The 20,657-nt window shown below is 43.0% G+C and overlaps 1 protein-coding gene and 1 pseudogene across 1 annotated transcript in view; both read left to right on the top strand.

Annotated features, from left to right (window-relative positions):
- The window catches only part of LOC141106753 (uncharacterized), a 51,042-nt gene that overhangs the window by 26,733 nt on the left and 3,652 nt on the right, over positions 1-20,657 (top strand). The window contains exon 14 of the mRNA XM_073597679.1: positions 26-121. Within this exon, the coding sequence (XP_073453780.1) occupies positions 26-121 (96 nt within the window). The remainder of the gene's footprint in view (positions 1-25; positions 122-20,657) is intronic.
- On the top strand, positions 12,559-12,677 carry LOC141107024 (5S ribosomal RNA; annotated as a pseudogene).

The following is a 20,657-nucleotide window of genomic DNA, read 5'->3' as shown; positions in this document are numbered from 1 at the left end:
GCTTCACTCTCGTCTTTATTCACAGACACCAGAGGCACTCGGATAGATGTCAAAGGTAATGAAGAGGAAGATGACCATGTGAGGATTAAAGAGGAGGACGTTCCTGTAGAGATTAGCACAGGTGAGTAATTCACACTAATTTTTTTTTAAAAATCACAGATTATCCTGTATAGCTTCTTGAAACCTTCTACTTAATATGTTGTTTAAAAATAACCCCTATTCCTTAGAGCAGTGTTTCTCAACTCCAGTCCTCAAGGCGCACCAACAGGTCATGTTTTCAGGATTTCCACTATTTTGCACAGGTGATTTGATCAGTTTCACTGCCTTAGTAATTACCACAGCCGTTTCATCTGAGGGAAATCCTGAAAACATGACCTGTTGGTGTGCCTTGAGGACTGGAGTTGAGAAACACTGCCTTAGAGCCTGAAATATGGGACTTAGCTGTAGTTTGGTCTTTTTTTAGACCCTCGCAGAAGATGGAGCGAGACCTAAAGTGCCCCCCTTGCTCATTATCTGAAATTACTGTTGTAGGTTTTAGTAGAGGTACCTGTCCCTATTGCCAGCATGGGAGGGGGAATGGAGAGGTGAATAAATGTTCTCCATACATGTTATAATGTTTACCAAAGTTCATCTACATCTCTGTTTCAGCTGCTGTCAAGAGGGTGAGGGTGTTAAGGCAGAAAAGTTTTAAGAGTGCATACGAGTAGCTTTGGTAATGCTCAAGCCGATATCAGTGTGCCCAGGGAACTGCTGGACCCTAGGCAGAGCTAGATAATTAAAGGGCCCAGTTTTAGGCTAAGCACTGCCTACCCAAAAGCCACGCCTCTCATTAAGAAATCCATTGTGGGAGCTTTTAGGGAACACTAAGGATCATTAGAGAGTGTGGACCTTAGTACAAGATGCACCCTGAGTTTAATAAGGGAGGTGCCAGCACAACACCCGCTGTTTGTTATGTTGGTCATTTTTAGTTTTTTACCTGAAGAATTCACTAAAGCTTGTGATACAAGGATCAGTTTTTTTTTATCAGCCAGTAGGCTGATTGAAAAAAGCTGAATGGATTAAACAGTCCACACAAGCGAGGTGGATGGAGGATTCCTCTACGCTGTGTTATTGTATTCCGATAATTGGGACTCCTTTACTGTCAAGATATACTGATCATTGCTGCAGCCAAATGGCTGCGGTGCTGATTGGACAATAATTTTCCAGCAAGCCCGTTCATGAGAAGTCGGTCATTAGACCAACTTCTCGAAATTCGTCTGGTCCCTGCTAAACTGGCCAAATTTTGAATCCATCTATGGCCAGCTTAAAGTATCCCTTTGCCTTTAGTTTTACCGTACTTAAACTTCTTCCCCCCGCGCCATTGTAAAATGACGGACCGGCGAGAACCCTATTCTGTTCTGTGAGGACATCATATGACATCCTCTCTAGAACGCTCATGTGGGCCACGCTCCAGCGTGATCTGTCACCCGCTGTGCTCCCTGGACACAGCAGACGACTGATCAGTGTACCGATCGTTGTATACAATTGTGTTACTAGCTATAATTGGTCACAGTGATCACATACAGACAGGGCCAATCGCAGCCCATTTGTATCATGTGATTAGCTGTGGGCAATCATAGCTAATCACAACAATACAAAAAGCAAAAATATTTGCTTATAGCAGTGAAATTCACTGCTATAAGCAAGCATAGTATGTAAAAAAAATCAACTGTTCAACTCCCCAGAGTGGTACAGTGTTACTATGGCAACACCGCATTGCTCTGGTCACAGTATGTGAAAAAAAAAAAAAATGTAAAAAATTGTTACATTCAAAATAATTTTTTTTTTTTTTTTTTTACATACTGTCACCAGTCAGTGTCTCTGGTCACCACCACACCAGTTATATGATGACGCTGTACTGCACTGGTGCCAGTATGTAAAATTTTTTTTTTAAATGTTGAAAAAAAAAAAAAACATTTTTAAAAAACATTTTCCCAAAAATTGTGACAAGAAATTACAGCTTCAAAAAATGTGTCATGTCTCTTACTAAATACCTTGGACTGTCTGCTTTCCAAAAAGGTAATTTGGGGGATATTTGTACTGTCCTGGCGTTTTCGGGCCTCAAGAAAGGAGATAGCCCGTCAGTACATCAGGATTGTTAAATTTTCAGATACAGTATCTCACAAAAGTGAGTACACCCCTCACATTTTTGTAAATATTTTATTCTATCTTTTCATGTGACAACACTGAAGAAATGACACTTTGCTACAATGTAAAGTAGTGAGTATACAGCTTGTATAACAGTGTAAATTGTCTGTCCCCTCAAAATAACTCAACACACAGTCATTAATGTCTAAACTGCTGGCAACAAAAGTGAGTACACCCCTAAGTGAAAATGTCCAAATTGGGCCCAAAGTGTCAATATTTTGTGTGGCCAACATTATTTTCCAGCACTGTCTTAACCCTCTTGGGCATGGAGTTCACCAGAGCTTCACAGGTTGCCACTGGAGTCCTCTTCCACTCCTTCATGACAACATCATGGAGCTGGTGGATGTTAGAGACCTTGCGCTCCTCCACCTTCCGTTTAAAGATGCCCCACAGATGCTCAATAGGGTTTAGGTCTGGAGCCATGCTTGGACAGTCCATCACCTTTACCTTAAGCTTCTTTAGCAAGGCAGTGGTCGTCTTGGAGGTGTGTTTGGGGTCGTTATCATGTTGGAATACTGTCCCGTGGCCCAGTCTCTGAAGGGAGGGGATCATGCTCTGCTTCAGTATGTCACAGTACATGTTGGCATTCATGGTTCCCTCAATGAACTGTAGCTCCCCAGTGCCGGCAGCACTCATGCAGCCCCAGACCATGACACTCCCACCACCATGCTTGACTGTAGGCAAGACACATTTGTCTTTGTACGCCTCACATGGTTGCCGCCACACACGCTTCACACCATCTGAACCAAATAAGTTTATCTTGGTCTCATCAGATCACAGGACATGGTTCCAGAAATCCATGTCCTTAGTCTACTTGTCTTCAGCAAACTGTTTGCGGGCTTTCTTGTGCATCATCTTTAAAAGAGGCTTCCTTCTGGAACGACGGCCATGCAGACCAATTTGATGCAGTGTGCAGCGTATGGTCTCAGCACTGACAGGTTGACTCCCTACCCCTTCAACCTCTGCAGCAATGCTGGCAGCACTCATACGTCTATTTCCCAAAGACAACCTCTTGATATGATGCTGAGCACGTGCACTCAACTTCTTTGGTCGACCGTGGCGAGGCCTGTTCTGAGTGGAACCTGTCCTGTTAAACCGCTGTATGGTCTTGGTCACCGTGCTGCAGCTCAGTCTCAGGGTCTTGGCAATCTTCTTATAGCCTAGGCCATCTTTATGTAGAGCAACAATTCTTTTTTTCAGATCCTCAGAGTTTTTTGCCATGAGGTGCCATGTTGAACTTCCAGTGACCAGTATGAGAGAGTGGGACCGATAACACCAAATTTAACACCTGCTCCCCATTCACACCTGAGACCTTGTAACACTAACGAGTCACATGACACCGGGAGGGAAAATGGCTAATTGGGCTCAATTTGTACATTTTCACTTAGGGGTTTACTCATTTTTGTTGCCAGCGGTTTAGACATTAATGGCAGTGTATTGAGTTATTTTGAGGGGACAGCAAATTTACACTGTTATACAAGCTGTAAACTCACTACTTTATATTGTAGCGAAGTGTAATTTCTTTCTCTTTTTTTTTTTACTAGTAATGGTGGTGATCTGCGATTTTTATTGGGTCTGCGACATTATGGCGGACAGATCGGACACTTTTGACACATTTTTGAGACCATTGACATTTATACAGCGATCAGGGCTATAAAAATGCACTGATTACTGTGTAAATGTCACTGGCAGGGAAGGGGTTAACACTAGGGGGCGATCAAGGGGTTAACTGTGTTCCCTCATGTGTGTTCTAACTGTAGGGGAATCAGAGTGACTAGAGGAGATGACAGATTTTTGCTCCTAGCTAGTAGGAACACATGATCTGTCTCTCCTCTCCTTATAGAACATCCCTGTTCTGGCCTGTGATCACCAGCCATGCGCACCGGGTCCCTGCAGTGCAGCACGCGTGCGCCTGCTATCCCCGCTTAAAGGGCCGACGTACAGCTACGACGGCTGGCGAGAACGTGCCGATCTGCCGCAGTATAATGACGGCGGCTGGTCGGCAAGTGGTTAAGTTTATTAAGCATGTAAAAAAGGGGAATAAATGGCACATCAACAATATATTCAAAAATCGCAGTGCTAACACTCCCAACCCCCCCCCCCCCCAAAAAGAAAAACAAACTATAAACCCCCACACCCACTTATTCCCTTACCTCCTAATCTTATGGACCAACTCGCCGGGACCTCCCCGAGGAGCTGAGACAATGCAGCTATATTGCTACCCCCCTAAAAAACTATCCAACTTGTGGAAGTCGCCTCCAAGTTGAATCCTCATCTTAATGGATGTGATTTTGATCCAACATTACAGGAAGATTACCCAGGCATTCCCTGAAGTTGCTTCAAAGTCCCACTAACGTCGCACTTAAGTCGTCTGGCAAAGTGGCACTGTTACTTCCAGGTCGCGGTAGAGTGAACTGAGCCTTACTCTTAAACTGATGAGTTAAAAAGGTTTTTAAAGCATTGAAAACAGGTTATACGCCTAAACGAAGCAGTGGCCAAGAGGTAAACTCAGCCTTCGCCTCATCCAGGCAATGGAGATAGCTCTGGAAAAAGACACACCCGCCGCTCCAGGTGAGATCAGGAAGCCTAATGATCCAGTAGGTGCTTGCCTCGACTCGCCTCCGCACATAATGAAATTAAAAGAAATGGCCGCACACCGCTGTAGATCAAAATCATTTTTATTTGGACATCCCAAAAACTACAGTAATCAGAATGCTGGGTAGACGCGTTTCGCACACTTCATCTGCGCTTAGTCATTACCAATGGAGAGAGCTCTCCTGAAATGGTACTGGGCACAGGGAAGACAACAAAGTATCTTCATTAAGGTGAAAAGCAGAGATCCCACTGGGCAAAAAGGAAGGCCTTGGTCTTAGAACAACTTTGACTTTGTGAAAGCCTAAATGGGGTTTCTTACAAGACAATGCTGATAAACTGGATGACTTTTCAAAACAAAGTGATGGCCACAGGAAAGATTACCCCACGGGATAACACCTCAAGGAAATGTTCCAAATAGGTATAAATGGGTGCAGTGAGATTACTAGGTTTACACCCTATGGTTTGAGTGGAGGCTGAATAGGGGGAGAAAAATGTGTAATCCCCTTGAATGAAAGAAAGTAGAGACCCCAAAGGTTGCACATCTATCTATTTTTGGATGACAAAACGCATAGGGTAAAGCTTTGGCATGTGAGGTCTTCACATTTCGGAGCAGAGCGCGGCCATTTTATTGGTTGAAAACTTTGTAATACTGATATTATGCTGTTTATATTTGGATCCATGTAAGTGTTATTTTAATTTGTAATAAAAAAACAAGTTTTTTAAGGGCTCTGTTTTGAGATATATCCTTTGGGGACTTACTGCTTTGTACCATCTGACCACAACAGTATGGGGGAGTTTTAAGCCGAGCTTGTAAGCTGGTGGATCGAGTCTTTTGTGAACCAATCCTGGAGCATAACTGCGTACTTTGACTGTTTGTAATTCCGTGGTCAACTCCATCTGGTAAGAGGCTGTGTGTGCTTCCCTAGGTGGTGGATCTCTCTCTGTGTCACATCTTTACTCACTTAATAATTATCGAATGTGGACCAAGAATGGACTTTATATTCACTTTGGTGCAAATTTTATTAAAGAGCGCTACACTTCTCTTTTTACATCTATCAATGCCCTGCCTAGGCGGAGTGAAACATGCTGGGGGTATGGCCTGGACGGAGTCCGGCCTGAGGTTGTCTTCACTATACACACTATCGGGCATTGATGGATGTGTAACCTTTGGGGGTCTCTGCTTTCTTTCACACCCATATTTATCAAACTAAGACAAGCTCTTCCACAGTGTGGGTCACCAGATTTGATTTACCAGGAGCTTGGAGCGGCATACCTGTTTGTGGTGTGTGTGTGTTTGCTTCTTGAATGTAAGTTTGAATTAATGAACTATGAATAAGAGAGAAAGATGGGCAGGCATCTGAGACTTGACGGTGCTAAGGGCTAAATGTTCTCCTCAAAACTGGAGGAGCGAGAGAACACAACCTACCAAAAAAGGTACATTGAGAATCCCCCAGAGAAAAGTGTTCCAAGGACAATGCTAAAATTTGCAGGAAGAAGATTAACAAATTTTAAACGTGGGCAGGATAACTGAATCCACAGTGCTCTTTTAGAATCTAGGTTTCAACAGCCAGGCTGTCAAAGCCAGCAACTTAGAAGCAGAGCAGAAGATTGTGTCTACAGAGTGTTGGCCAACAGACTAAAGAGGTCAGCGGATCACACTCTCTGAGAAGCTATGAGAAGGACTGCAATTCCCTCACTTTTCGTTTTCAATGTAAACAAGGTAATAGCTTCAGTGGAGGAAATGCATTGATCAGCAGACACTGATCCCACAATGCTATCAGGGCTTCTGTTGCATATGCCGGCGGCTCTCACGTCCTGGAAACAAACCTGTCCAACTTTTTGTTAAATTGAGATGCTAGTAAAGCCACATCTGGCATCCCCCAACACAGATCTGTGTCCTGGAACACCTCTGGTTGCAGAGACCATTCCCCTGGGTCCAGATGTTGTCTTTCAAGAAAATCTGCATGCCAGTTCTCAACTCTGTGCACAGTGGAGATTGCTGGAACATGAAACTTCACCCAGGACAGGATGGATTAAACCTCTTTGATTGCCACAAAACTCTTGGTGCCCTCCTCCCCCTTCCCCGATGATTGATGCAACCAACAGCTGTGGCGCTGTCCGATCAATCCTAGATGACTAGTCAGATGAGGTGGGGGGGGATCCAATGAAGTAATGACAGATAAACTGCTAGCAACTCCAGGATGTTGATTTAAAGATTGGATTCTTCCAAAGATCAACAGCCAGCCCCGGTGTCTATTCTTTGAGCACAACATGACCATTCAACAGAAGCTAGTCCACACAGAGCAAAATTAAGTTGGTTCCCGCTGAACCAGTCGATTTTCGGTCCTTGTATACCCTACTTAAAGTGGTTCCATATACCCAGTGAAGGGAGTATTCTCAGATGATGCACAAAGATGAAAAAAATGCTCCTACATAAGTTGTACCTGTTTATCTGCAGTCTTCTCTTCTCTACAGCAGCTCACAGTGCTGAATTTATAAGCTTATCTGAGCATGTTCAGAAAAAGGGGACAGAGAGCTCAAGTTGCACTCTGCATAGCTCAGTGAGGAGAGCTCTGCGAAATGGTTGGAGGGAAGGGACACACCCCCCTCTACACAGCATACAGGAACAGAGATGAGGCTGTCGGTCTACTGGAGATTACTCCCCTGTCACCTTTTTTCTCTTGGTGTCAGAAAAACTTGTCAGAAGTGATTCATGCTGATAGCAGAGGAACGAGGCAGCAAACAGAAATTACACTTAGCGCTTTGGTTTGAGACAAGTACACACTATAGAGGCATATGCTTTGTTTATATTTCATGCCTGAGGTTTACAACCACTTTAAGTGTAACTGAGCTGTACCTAGTGACTATTTGCCCTGTAGACAGCAGTATAATCCTTGTTTGCTTGCTTATACATTTTTTACTACAAGCATTTTTATAACACTGACAATTTACGCAGCACTTTACATACTGTACATTCACATCAGTCCCTGACCTTAAGTAGCTTACAATCTAAGGTCCCCATCTCAGGTGCATACATACACACACAAACATACTAGGTCCATTGTGGACAGTAACCAGTTAACCACATTCTTTGGGGTGCATAAACTTAAATATCCTAAGTGCTGACCATCCCTTTCCTTATTCTGGTATGTTGGAGGTGTCAGCAGCTTCGAGGTCTAAGCACCGGGGCTGTTATGCGGGAAGGTTGTAGCGCCTATACACCTGTTTTCCCTGGAAACTGAAGTACACAGAGGAAACCCATGCAACCAAATGGGAGATCATGCAACTCCTTGCTCATCGTGTCCTGTCCCAGATTCAAAATCAGGACCCCCAGTGCTGCAAGGCAGGAGGGCTGACCACTAAGCCAACATGCTGTGCATAAACCTCATGTACGATGGGGAAATATAGGTTGGATAAACCGTTAAATATTATGCAACATAAAAAAATGACACTGCCATAATTTTATTCTGCATTCTGTGCCTATGTTTTCAGAAAAATAGGTAACATTTTAGGAGTTGTAAAAATGTTTAAGCCAAAAATGCGTAACGTGCAAAAAGTGAAAACATTGGCCCGGTAGCAAAACAGTTAATGGCCTCTTAACTGTTGCCATCCCCTACCAACCCTTATTTTCCCCAGATGGACAATACATTGGGAATGATTCTATTATCTCCCCAGGTGGTGAAATGGAAGATAGTGACCTCACAGAGGATTCAGAAGAAAATACCATTACCTCGTTTACCCAGTACTTTCTAGTATAGAGCTGTTAGCTGATCCCTCTAAATATGTGAAGAGCTGTCCCTCATGCTCACTTCCTCCCACACAACAGATCATAGAGGTAGTGAAATGTTGCCGTGTTCCATATGCGAGAGGTTCTTTGCACAGAACGTGACACTTATCTCTCACGAGAAACTTTATACAGCAGTAAAACCGTATTTGTGTTTGGAATGCGGAGAATGTTTTTTTTTTTTACAGAAGTATCCTCTATTGACAAATTCATACATCTGAGAATCTTGTTCTGAGTGCAGGAAACATCTTACCCAGCTAGGAACACTTATCTCACATCAGTGAACTCACACTGGGGAGAAGCCGTATTCATGTTCGGAATGTGAGAAATGTTTTACAATGAGTTCAGCTCTTACTAGACACCAGAGAATACACACAGGGGAGAAACCATACTCATGTTCAGTGTGTGGGAAATGTTTTACAATGAGTTTGTCTCTTTCTAGTGACTAGAGAATTCACACGGGGAGAAGCCATTTTCATGCACAGAATGTGGGAAATGTTTTGCGGTGAAGTCAGTTCTTTCTACACACAAGAAAACACATACAGGGGAGAGGCCATATCCATGTTTAGAATATGGGAAATGTTTCTCTTGGAGGGGCCACCTTTATCACCCATGAAAAGATTCATTCCAGGGAGAAGACTTATTCATGTTCAGAATGTGTAAAATGTTTTACATGGCAATCCCACCTTTTCACCCATGAAAAGCTTTATTATAGAGAGAAATTTGATACCGTACATACCATGTTTCCCCGAAAATAAGCCCAGGTCTTATATTAATTTTGGCAACAAAAGACCCAGTAGGGCTTATTTTCGAGGGCTTGTCATGTGCTGTCTTCTCCCCATCTCCCTCCCTGCCTGTCAGGAGTTCCCAATGGCCAGTGGAACTGAGTAAAAGTGATTGTAAAACTCCAGAATGCACTGCACTACACAATGAAAACTGTGCATGTCTCTGCAATCCACCCGTGCCAAACACCCTCTCACAGCGCTGCTCCCGTGACCCGCCTAAGCACTCCTCCTCGCTCCAAGCACTGCAGATGGAGGAGGGCCCGAGATCCCCTGCTGATAGCTGGCAAAAGAGCAGCGGGAGATCAGCTGAACAGCGCTCCCATGGCCTGCCAGAGCTCACCCTCCCCACTCCGAGCACTGCAGAGGGAGGGGGGCCAGGGATCCCCCGCTGACAGATTGATTGATTAGTAAGTAAGATTGATGGTACAATTTCTTGCTGAATGATCCGCTCCACATTTATGTACCCTTAACTGAATGTTTGGGTTTGCTAAAGCCTCCTCAAGCTATGCATGCTTTTTCCTGTCCATTTTTTGTTGCAAATTTTTTTTGTATCTCGAGGATCACCCAGATAAGCATTATTTTCCTTTCTAAAAAGCTGTCACACTTTGTCCTATGGTACTGAAAATTCACTAAGTCGGGTATACCAGCAATTAGCGCTACTATATCCTTTGTGAGTAAGTTTGACTTGTCCAGCAAGTATTTGACTTGTCCAGCAGACAATACTCAAATACTTCATCCAATGGATAAAAGATTGGAATTCCTATTAAAAAACACTTTTTTTCTCTGGCAGGTTGAGTGTCTCAGCCTGCGCTGACAGTAATTTGATAATTATTGAGAAACCAGTTTAAACAGGTGTTTAAGGTTATCCTGCTCAGTGGGTCCAGAAGGCAGCTTTATGTTTACAATAGTTGCTGTGACAGCTTTATCCTTTAGGCCAGGGATATGCAATTAGCCTGCTCACCTCCCGCTATATTTCTCCCATACTGCTCACCACATATGACACCTGCTAGTTTCTCCTCCTCCAGTTCCCCAGCTCTGCTGATCCTCTGCTACTCCATCCTCTCTCTCCAGTCTCGCTCTCCTCCCACTATATTTCTCCCATACTGCTCACAACGTGTGACATCTTCTAGTTTCTCCTGCTCCAGTCCCCCAGCTCTGCTCATCCTCCGCCACTCAGTCTTCTCTCCAGTCCTGCTCACATTCCACTATAGCATTCCCATGATACCAGAGGGGATCAAGAAAAGTTTTTGTGCCACAATCCTGAGCAATATATCATCTAGAAGAGCTACAAAGATTTCATTGAACTTTTAAGGCACAGCATTTTTGTCTAAAAATACAAATGTATTTGCTCAAATTCATAAAATCCTATAACATCATTCTCATTTTGCATTAAAACATGTTGTAACATTACAATACAAACCTATAAAAGATATTATAGCAATACAGCGTATCTTATCCAAAATTGATGATTTCAAGGCACAACGCGTTTCCTGGACTTAATCCACTTCTTCAGGAGCTATTGGTGTAGTGATATATTCAACAATCTAGGTAGAATAACATCCATAATTATTTACAACTTTATTACAATAACAATAAAACATCCCGCCAAGTATGATAGAAATGAACCCAGAGTGTCCCAAGGTGTGCCAAGAAAAGGAAGAAGTCAAATCCACAAGAGAGCTACAATTGGGGACCCCAAGTACAAGCACCCCCATGAAAACCCTACATCCCCCCCTTGTAAAATTGTACGATACAGACAAGGATACCATATGTTACAGTATAGCTTATACCAGGGATATGCAATTAGCGGACCTCCAGCTGTTGCAAAACTACAAGTCCCATCATGCCTCTGCCTCTGGGTGTCATGCTTGTGGCTGTCAGAGTCTTGCTATGCCTCATGGGACTCGTAGTTCTGCAACAGCTGGAGGTCTGCTAATTGCATATCCCTGCTTTAGGCCTTCCCCCATCGCTAAGCATCATGCAAGAAGCTCCTGGCTAGTTTTCCTTTTTTGCGGTGAAACAGCTATCTGGGGATATTTTGGATAAATATATCCAAAGAATTTCTAGTAAAAGAAAGATACCCCTTTTGCCATTTAAGTGAAGGAGTAAATGTATTTTTCAAAGCTTCTTCTGTGCCAGGGGCTGTCACGATGGCTTCCGCCGTCAGGTTCAAAGGGTAATCCTCAGGGTTAACCCCAGGGACAAAAGAGGTCTTGGGGGAGGAAGCCTACAAGATACTGTAGCCTCCTTATGAGGAGGTGCCCCCGCTTGCTCAATAGAGAGAATTCTTCTGCATTCTCATGGATCTGGCAGAAGGAGTGTCAAGACGACTGGGGGACTTCCTCAATAGCTCCAACGTACAAACTGGAGTTCCAAGAGTTTCCATCTCCTCGCTTTTCTCAGATCAAACGTTCCTAAGGTTCCAGAGAAAAATAAATCTTTCTCTCTAGCATTGGACCATCTTTTGGCAAAAAGCGTTCATTGTGGCCCCTATGTAAGAGCAGAGGTTGGGGTTTGGTTAAATTCAAATGGACATTCTGGATCTCAAAGGTCTAAAATTCAATTCCTGAATATAATCTCTCTTTTTTGGCATGAAGTCAATCCAATCTATCTCCATCCTACAAGGAGGAGAACTTCTGGCGTCAATTGACATGAAAGATGCATTTCCTCGCTCACTAGTAATATTTTCTTTCAAAGTGGAAAATCTTCATTTTCAGTATGTAGCTCTGCTTTCTGATCTAGTTGCTACACCTCGAGTACAAGGTTCTGGCTCATTTTTCTAGCCAGATTGAGGGCCCAAGGTTTAACGATTATGGTTTACCTAGTCGATCTGTTCTTGTTAGACCAGTGGGTAGCCCGCTTAGACCAAAGTATGGTCACCATATTCGACTACCTGGAATATCTAGGTCGGATTCTCAACCTAGAAGGAATCTTCTTTAAATCATGAAGAAAATACTTGGGTCTGATCATAGGTACACCCAGAAAAGGGTATTGGTACCCCAGACTAAGATCAGCGCCATAAAGGAACCGATTTAAATAGTCGAAACAAGATGATTTTCTCCTATTCAACTTTGTGTGAGGTTGTCAGGAAAGATGGTGGCTTCATTCGAGGCCGTTCCTTATGCTTAGTCTCATTCTAGACTGCTGCAAAACAGTATCCTATCGGATTGAAACAAGCTCTACATTCCCATTGTGTCTGACTCCAAAGCCTATGGCCACATTACCCTGATAGCGTTCAATCTCGTCTGATCTTGGGGGCTAAGCAGGGTCGGGCCTGGTTAGTACCAGGATGAAAGACCACCTGGAATTACCAGGTGCTGTAGGCTGGGTGCGCCGAACCCTCAGTTTATGGTTAACATCCAAAAATCTGCAAAGGGAAAGATCCTTCCTTCATTTACCTGGGAAATAGTAACAACATATGGCAACCTTTTTTTGTTTAGGTTGGGGGACAGTCCTGGAAGAGGCAGCTGTCCAGGAGAAGTGGCCTCGATCAGAATTGGCTTTGCCCATTAACATTTTAGAAATTCAGGCAGAACACTTGGTCCTGAGCGCCTGAACGTTCAGTTTAAGGTATTGTCCTGCTAGGATTCAATCCGTTTATGCCACAGCAATGGCTATATTAATCACCAAGGGGGCACAAGAAGTTGTGCGGCCCAGAGAAAGGTGAATCTTATCCTATCTTGGGCAGAAATCAGTGTACTTTGCCTATCGGCAGTTTTCATTCTAATAATAGAAAATTAGCAGGCGGACTACTTGAGTCGCCAGCAGTTGTTCCTGGGAGAATGGTCCCTTTACCCCGATATCTTCCTGTCAATATGTCAAGGATTGGGGATCCCAGACATAGATCTGTTTGCGTCTAGGATCAACAAAAAAGATCGACAACTTTGTGTCAAGAACAAAGAATCCGCTAGCATGCAGAACAGATGCCTTGCTATTCCCATGGATTCAGTTCTCACTGATCTGTGCATTCCCTCCTATTTTGCCTGCATCCATGACATCTTTCTCAGAATTAAGCAGGAAGGGAAGTCGTTGATTCTTGTGACCCCCAGCGGGGTCCAGGAAATCTTGGTATGCAGAGATCGTAGAGATGGCAGTAGGGAACCCATGGACCCTACCTTCACGGCCAGACCTTCTCTCGCAAGGTCCGGAGTTCCATCCTACTTTACAAATGCTAAATTTAACGGTTTGGCTGTTGAGGCCCACACTCTGAAGAAGCGTGGGCTGTCAGGTTCAGTAGTTTTTTACCTTTGTTAATGCAGAGCAGGCCTCCATGGTTATATATTATGGAGTCTGGGAAACATATGTCTCCTGGTGTGAAACCAGGAGCTGTACCCCAGGAAATAAGTCTAGGTAGAGTCCTTGACTTTTCTGCAGATGAGGTGAGAAATGAAGCTGGCCTTGAGTGCTTTCTAAGGACAGGTCTCTGCCTTATCGGTATTATGTCAACGTCCACTTGCTTTGCATTCTTTGGTCCATAAATTTATTCAGGGGGTAACACGGCTTAATCTCCGGTTAAGTAACCCCTGAACCCTTGGGACTTGAATTTAGTTTTGTCGGTATTACAAAACAGCGTTTTTTGGGTTGATACAACATATTTCCTTGGTCCATTTTTGACAAGGAAACCATTTTTTTCTGGTAACCATATCTGCTGCAAGAAGGGTATCAGTATTGGCTGCTCTTTCTTGTACAGAGCCATATTTTTATTGTTCACAGGGATAAGGTAGTATTGCATCCTGATCCTAACTTTTTACCAAAGGTAGTATCAGGTTTTTATCTAAACCAGGATATTGTTCTACCGTCTTTTTTCCAGAACCCTGTTCTTGGAAGAAAAATCACTACATTTTTTTGATGTGGTGAGAGCAGTCAATATCTACTTAAAGGCGATTGTTTAGATTCGGAAAACGGATGTTTTTGTTCGTGTTGCCTGAAGGTCCTAAAAGAGGACAGGCAGCATTGAAATCTACTATTCTAAATAGATTCGACAAGTAATCATTCAAGCTTATGGTTTAAAGAGGTGGATTCCACCCTCTCAAATCAAAACGCACTCCTCTAGGACTGTTAGTGCTTCCTGGGCTGTGCATCACCAAGCCTCCATGGCTCAAATCTGCAAGGCCGCAACTTGGTCTTCAGTCTATACATTTGACAGATTCTATCAAATAGATGTAAAAGGTCATGAGGATATCGCCTTTGGGCGCAGTGTACTGCAGGCTGCAGTATAATGCCCCGTACACACGGTCGGACTTTGTTCGGACATTCCGATAACAAAATCCTAGGATTTTTTCTGACGGATGTTGGCTCAAACTTGTCTTGCATACACACGGTCACACAAAGTTGTCGGAAAATCCGATCGTTCTGAAGGCGGTGACGTAAAACACGTACGTCGGGACTATAAACGGGGCAGTGGCCAATAGCTTTCATCTCTTTATTTATTCTGAGCATGCGTGGCACTTTGTCCGTCGGATTTGTGTACACACGATCGGAATTTCCGACAACGGATTTTGTTGTCGGAAAATTTTATCTCCTGCTCTCCAACTTTGTGTGTCGGAAAATCCGATGGAAAATGTCCGATGGAGCCCATACATGGTTGGAATTTCCGACAACACGCTCCGATCGGACATTTTCCATCGGAAAATCCGACCGTGTGTACGGGGCATAAGTCCTCTAGTCTCTTATTGCCCTACTTTTGTTCTGTCTCCCTCCCTTCAGTTGGCATTGCTATGGGACATCCCACATAGTAACTACTATAGCTCTGTGTCCCGTGATGTATGATAAGAAAATGGGATTTTTAAAACAGCTTACCTGTAAAATCCTTTTCTTTAAAGTACATCACGGGACACAGAGGCCCCTCCCTTCTTTTGTATACACGTGTATTGCTTTGCTACAAAACTGAGGTACTCCCAGTAGTGGGGAGTTACATAGGGAGTGCACTTTTTGTCTTAGGGAGTGCTAGTGTCCATCACCTGAAGGTGGCCTATAACCCACATAGTAACTACTGTGTCCCGTGATACAGGTAAGCTGTTTTAAAAATTCTATTTTTAAATTAATTGAAATGCTGATCGCAAGCCAAGGACTTCTTGTCCAACATCAGTACTTGACCTCGCAAATGCCCTTTTTGCTGAATGGGTACAAATTTGCTTTTTGGGATTTCGTGTTTACTACTCACCTGTAAAGTTCTGTTGAGGAAATTCCTCCTACTTACTTGGCTCATTGCCCCTCACACATGGCTTTTGCTTCCTTTCTAGTTTCTGTTCTTTGATCAGTCCAATTTACTTCAGCATTCCAGCGTTACCTACACAGGAAGGATGATTCTTTGAAATAATTCCCCTTGAAATGTTAACATTTCATGACTGTATCCCTAAACTTAGGACAGGGGGTTACCTATGTCCGGGAAATTTGTCTGTGCGCTATGCGCACACCATATCTCCTGTGCTCCTAAGCACATATTTCGTCTAATGATATAATGCATCTCACCTGTAGATCTATTTCCCATATATCCCCAAGTAAACAGACATCAACACTAGGGCTGCAACTAACGATTATTTTCACAATCGATTAGTTGGACGATTGTTGTTTCGATTAATCGGTTAATAACCTTAAAAAAAAAAAGAAATGTGTGGCGTAAAGTTTTAAAAAAAGGCAATTTATTCTTAAATATCTCTATGCAGCGGTAAATATAAATAAAAACACCAAAAAACACATAGATGTGAACCAGGTCTAAGACGTTTAGTAACATAATGGGGTTAAAAAAAACTAAAATTAGCCCTTTATAGGACAAAAAAAAAGCAGATAATCACTACTTAAAGGGGTTCATTTTTTTACTGTAGAACTGTGAAAGTAACATCTACAGTAGCAATTATTTGCTTTTTTTGTACTATAAAGGGCTCGTTTTAGTTTTTTTTTTTAACCCCATTATGTTACTGGCCAATTAATCGACTATGAAAATAGTAATCGATTAATTTCATAATCGATTAGTTGTTGATTAATCAGTTAGTTGTTTCAGCCCTAATCAACACCATAGCTTACGTCTCAGCTCCATCAGCATGACTGCCTTTTCGAGCAGTGCACTTGCTTTTATTTACAAATAAACAGGAAGTCCCGAACTGGAGGGTTTGCCTCCAACAGCCAATCGCCTCCTACACAGTTTGCGACCTCACAGGAAATGACCAAATAAGCATGTAACAACACAGGATGTAAATGTCAACAGAGGCAACCAATGAACGATGACTACAATTCTGTGGATGGGAGGCTATCTGCAGGTGCACGCTGCGAATCTCGACACGTGCTGATCAGACACAGCAGAGACAAGAGCGTACATCCGCCTATAACCGATAATGTCCTTGCAGAGCGAACATATCCCCTCAGACGATCGTCTGTGCAATGCACAGGGGCCCTTTCGCTGGCGGACATACCCCCACTCTGCAAACACCTCTTTCCAATCCCAGGAAGTTTTCCACTACCTAACGGATCTCAACCAGCATTGGTCTGCCCCAGTCAGCTCTTTAGAGCGGGCTGCGGGAAAACAAACACTGGGAGACACTGCAACATTACATATTAAAATACATCTTTATAAAATTTCCACAACACCTATCCTACCAGTAAATCTTGTAAGAAGCCTGTCTCACAAATAAAGTGGGACAGACATGGTTGTGCCTCGTATATATTTTTACAACAACGAAGGAAGCATTACCTGACTGCCTAACACTGTTGTAATGCTGCAAGGTGCCATGTTGCATTTGTTTTTAAATTTGAGAATATCTGGAATATTTCTATATCAATCTGTATGAAATACACACCCTGCTGAAGGGATAGTTTCTGTATCTTTAGAGGATTTCTGTATCTAGGTGGATCCTCAACACTCTTACCTTTTTAGCCACTTCAAGACCGCCGCACGACGATGTACGTCCAAACTTTGACGCCATTCCACGAGCGGGCGTAATTTTCAAGCGTGACATGTTGGGTATCAATTTACTTGGCGTAACATTATATTTCACAATATAAAAAAAAATTGGGCTAACTTTACTGTTGTCTTATTTTTTTATTCAAAAAAGTGAATTTTTTCCAAAAAAAGTGCGCTTTTAAGACCGCTGCGCAAATACGGTGCAAAAAAAAAGTATTGCAATGACCGCCATTTTATTCTCTAGGGTGTTAGAAGAAAAACCATATATAATGTTTGGGGATTCTAAGTAATTTTCTAGCAGAAAAACCTGTTTTAAACATGTAAACACCTAAAATCCAAAACGAGGCTGGTCCTTAAGTGGTTAATAAAAAAATAAAAGTCTCCTCTTATCTAGTGATGTGAGGGATGGCCAGTTCTGTCCTAAATTTTCTCACTCCTTCATTGACACAGAAACCAAAATCCTGTTCATAGCGATACCACTCAACCATTTGATAACATAAAAGCAATACAATTCTATATTTGAAGCAACAACCTCAGGTTATGCAACTATAAACAGGAACAGAGGGCACACCAGCCTTGCACATTACCTTTGTGATACCATTTTCTGAAGTGATAAAACAGATGTATACTCACAAAAAGCATAAAATCCTAAAGTCCATCAATATCCACAGCTTCATGATCTGGTCAACTGCAAGTACTAACCATGTCTAACGCGTTTTGAGAGGAGGTACCCTCTTCCGCAGAACCACAGGAAGAGGAAGGAGGAAGAGGGGACCTCTCCTCAAACCATCAACAATTTTGAGTGTCTTCTCGTGGTTGGGACTCGCTCAGTGGACCAGATCATGAAGGACACTGTGAATTTTACATAGTTACATAGTTAGTCAGGTTGAAAAAAGACACAAGTCTATCCAGTTCAACCAAAAAAAAAAAAAAAAAAATCATACAATCCCATATACACAATCCTTCACCCACAGTTGATCCAGAGAAAGGCGAAAAACCCCAGAAAAGCATGAACCAATTTGCTACAGCAGGGTAAAAAATTCCTTCCTGGTCCCCCCCGAGAGGCAATCGGATTTTCCCTAGATCAACTTTTCCTATAAATGTTAGTATCCAGTTATATTATGTACATTTAGTAAAGAAGCCAGGCCTTTTTTAAAGCAATCTACTGAGCTTGCCAGTACCACCTCTGGAGGGAGTCTATTCCACATTTTGACAACTCTTACTGTGAAGAAACCTTTCCATATTTGGAGAGGAAATCTTTTTTTCCTCTAGACGTAAAGTGTGCCCCCTTGTCCTCTGTGACAATCTTAAAGTGAATAACTTAACACAGAGTTCATTATATGGACCACTTATGTATTTGTACATATTAATCATATCCCCCCTTAATCTCCTCTTCTCAAGAGAGAATAAATTCAGTTCCTCTAATCTTTCCTCATAGCTGAGCTCCTCCATGCCTCTTATCAGTTTGGTTGCCTTCTCTGCACTTTCTCCAGTTCCCCGATATCCTTTTTGAGAACTGGTGCCCAAAGCTGAACTGCATATTGCAGATGAGGTCTTACTAATGATTTATACAGGGGCATAGTGATATCTCTCTCTCAGGAGTCCATACCTCTCTTAATACAAAAAGGGACTTTGCTTGCATTGGATATTGATGGGCTTTAAGATTTTATGCTGTTTGTGAGTATACATCTGTTTTTTCACTTCAATAAACGTTATCACAAAGGTAATGCACAAGGCTGGTGCGCCCTCTGTTCTTGTCTTTTCAGTTTATCCTTTGGGCTTTCCCAATCCTCGGGGGGATTCAAAGTCTTTCAAATATTGGAGTACCTGAAGATCGGTGGTTCATTATTGCCATAAAATTTCTCTTGAGTGCAGGAGGTTGTTCTTTTTGGTATGCAACTATAAACATTGTAGTGTATACCGTTACAACATCAGCCTTCCAGTGAGATCTGTGTTATATTAATAGAGATAAGGGTTATGTCATGTTCCTTTACAATAATCCTCCTCACCTATTCAGTCAGGTCTGTTTTTCATTAATAGAGATACAAGTGGGGGGCGTGGTCTGGACATGGCTGTGTAGAGATGTGAGTCTGTAAACTCCTCACCTTCTCTTACCTACCAGAAGGCAAAGTGCAACACCAAGACCACCCGGGCAACCCGCTCGCCTTGATCCGGAGGGGAAATACAGTGACTTTTCCCGAGCTCTCAGGTGGCCTCCCCTGACCTCAAGATGGTGGAACCATGCGGCTCCAGTCTGGAATCTCCTGATATGAGGAATCCCCCTAACTCACTATCTGCCTCTTCGGCTTCTGATAATTTTTCAGAGACGCCAGCAGTCTTTCGCCCTGAATCGCAGAGTCAGTCTCAACATCCACTAACCCTGCGGGTGGATGCTGAACTCCAGGCCTTCCCAACTAAAGTTGACATAGAAACTCTTATTGGTTGACTGAGGGAGACGCACCGCCGAGAAATTTAGAAGGTGAGAACAGATGGGCAGTCTCTAACAGAGCGCCTATCCTCAGGAGAATCTTCCCTTGCCACACTGGAGAAACGGGTTATGGCTCTAGAGTCCCTACAGGACTCCCATGTGGACGCCGCTGTATCTCTGCAGCTTCATATAGAAGATCTGAAAGATCGGAGCCGCTACAACAATCTACGGCTCTGGGGGCTCCCGGAAGCCACAGATTCGGAAGACTTGTCAGAGACAGCTGCTACAATATTACGCAGTCTTGGGTGACTCGCCCCCAGCAAACCTGGAGTTCGACCGGATCCAAAGATTTAATGCTTTTGGGTCAGACACCACCATTTTTTGAAACACCCTAAAAGCCCGCATCTCCGTTATCCCTAAGGTAGGAAAGGATCCAACCTCATGCAGCAGTTACTGACCCAATTCACTTTTGAACACTGACCTCAAACTTTTCACTAAAATTCTAACTTTGCGACTTGCATGTCACCTGCAACAACTAGTCCACTTAGATCAAGTTGGATTTATCCAAACTAGGGAAGCCTGGGACAATACAGTGAAAGTATTAAACTTAATACCTGCAGCCAACGTGACCCGTACCCCATGTGTCTTTTTAGGGACCTATGCAGAAAAAGCATTCAATCAAGTAAACTGGCGCTTTATGTTTGCAGTACTGCGATATATTGGTCTGGCCGACAAAATGATGCATTGGATTGCCAGTGTCTACTCTAACCCATCAGCTCAGGTGAAAGCTAACGTGGTCATTTCTGACCCCTTTTTAATAACTAATGGGACCAGGCAGGGGTGCCCTCTGTCACCTCTCCTTTTTGCTTTATTTCTGGAACCTTTCCTTTATAAAGTTTGTTTAAACCCAGACATCATGGGATTGACTGTTGGGAATACACAGCATAAAATATCAGTGTATGCTGACGATATGCTCTTTTC

The sequence above is a fragment of the Aquarana catesbeiana genome, linkage group LG08, assembly GCF_042186555.1.
Source record: "Aquarana catesbeiana isolate 2022-GZ linkage group LG08, ASM4218655v1, whole genome shotgun sequence".
NCBI lineage: Eukaryota > Metazoa > Chordata > Amphibia > Anura > Ranidae > Aquarana > Aquarana catesbeiana.
This window is presented reverse-complemented; position numbering and strand designations above follow the sequence as displayed.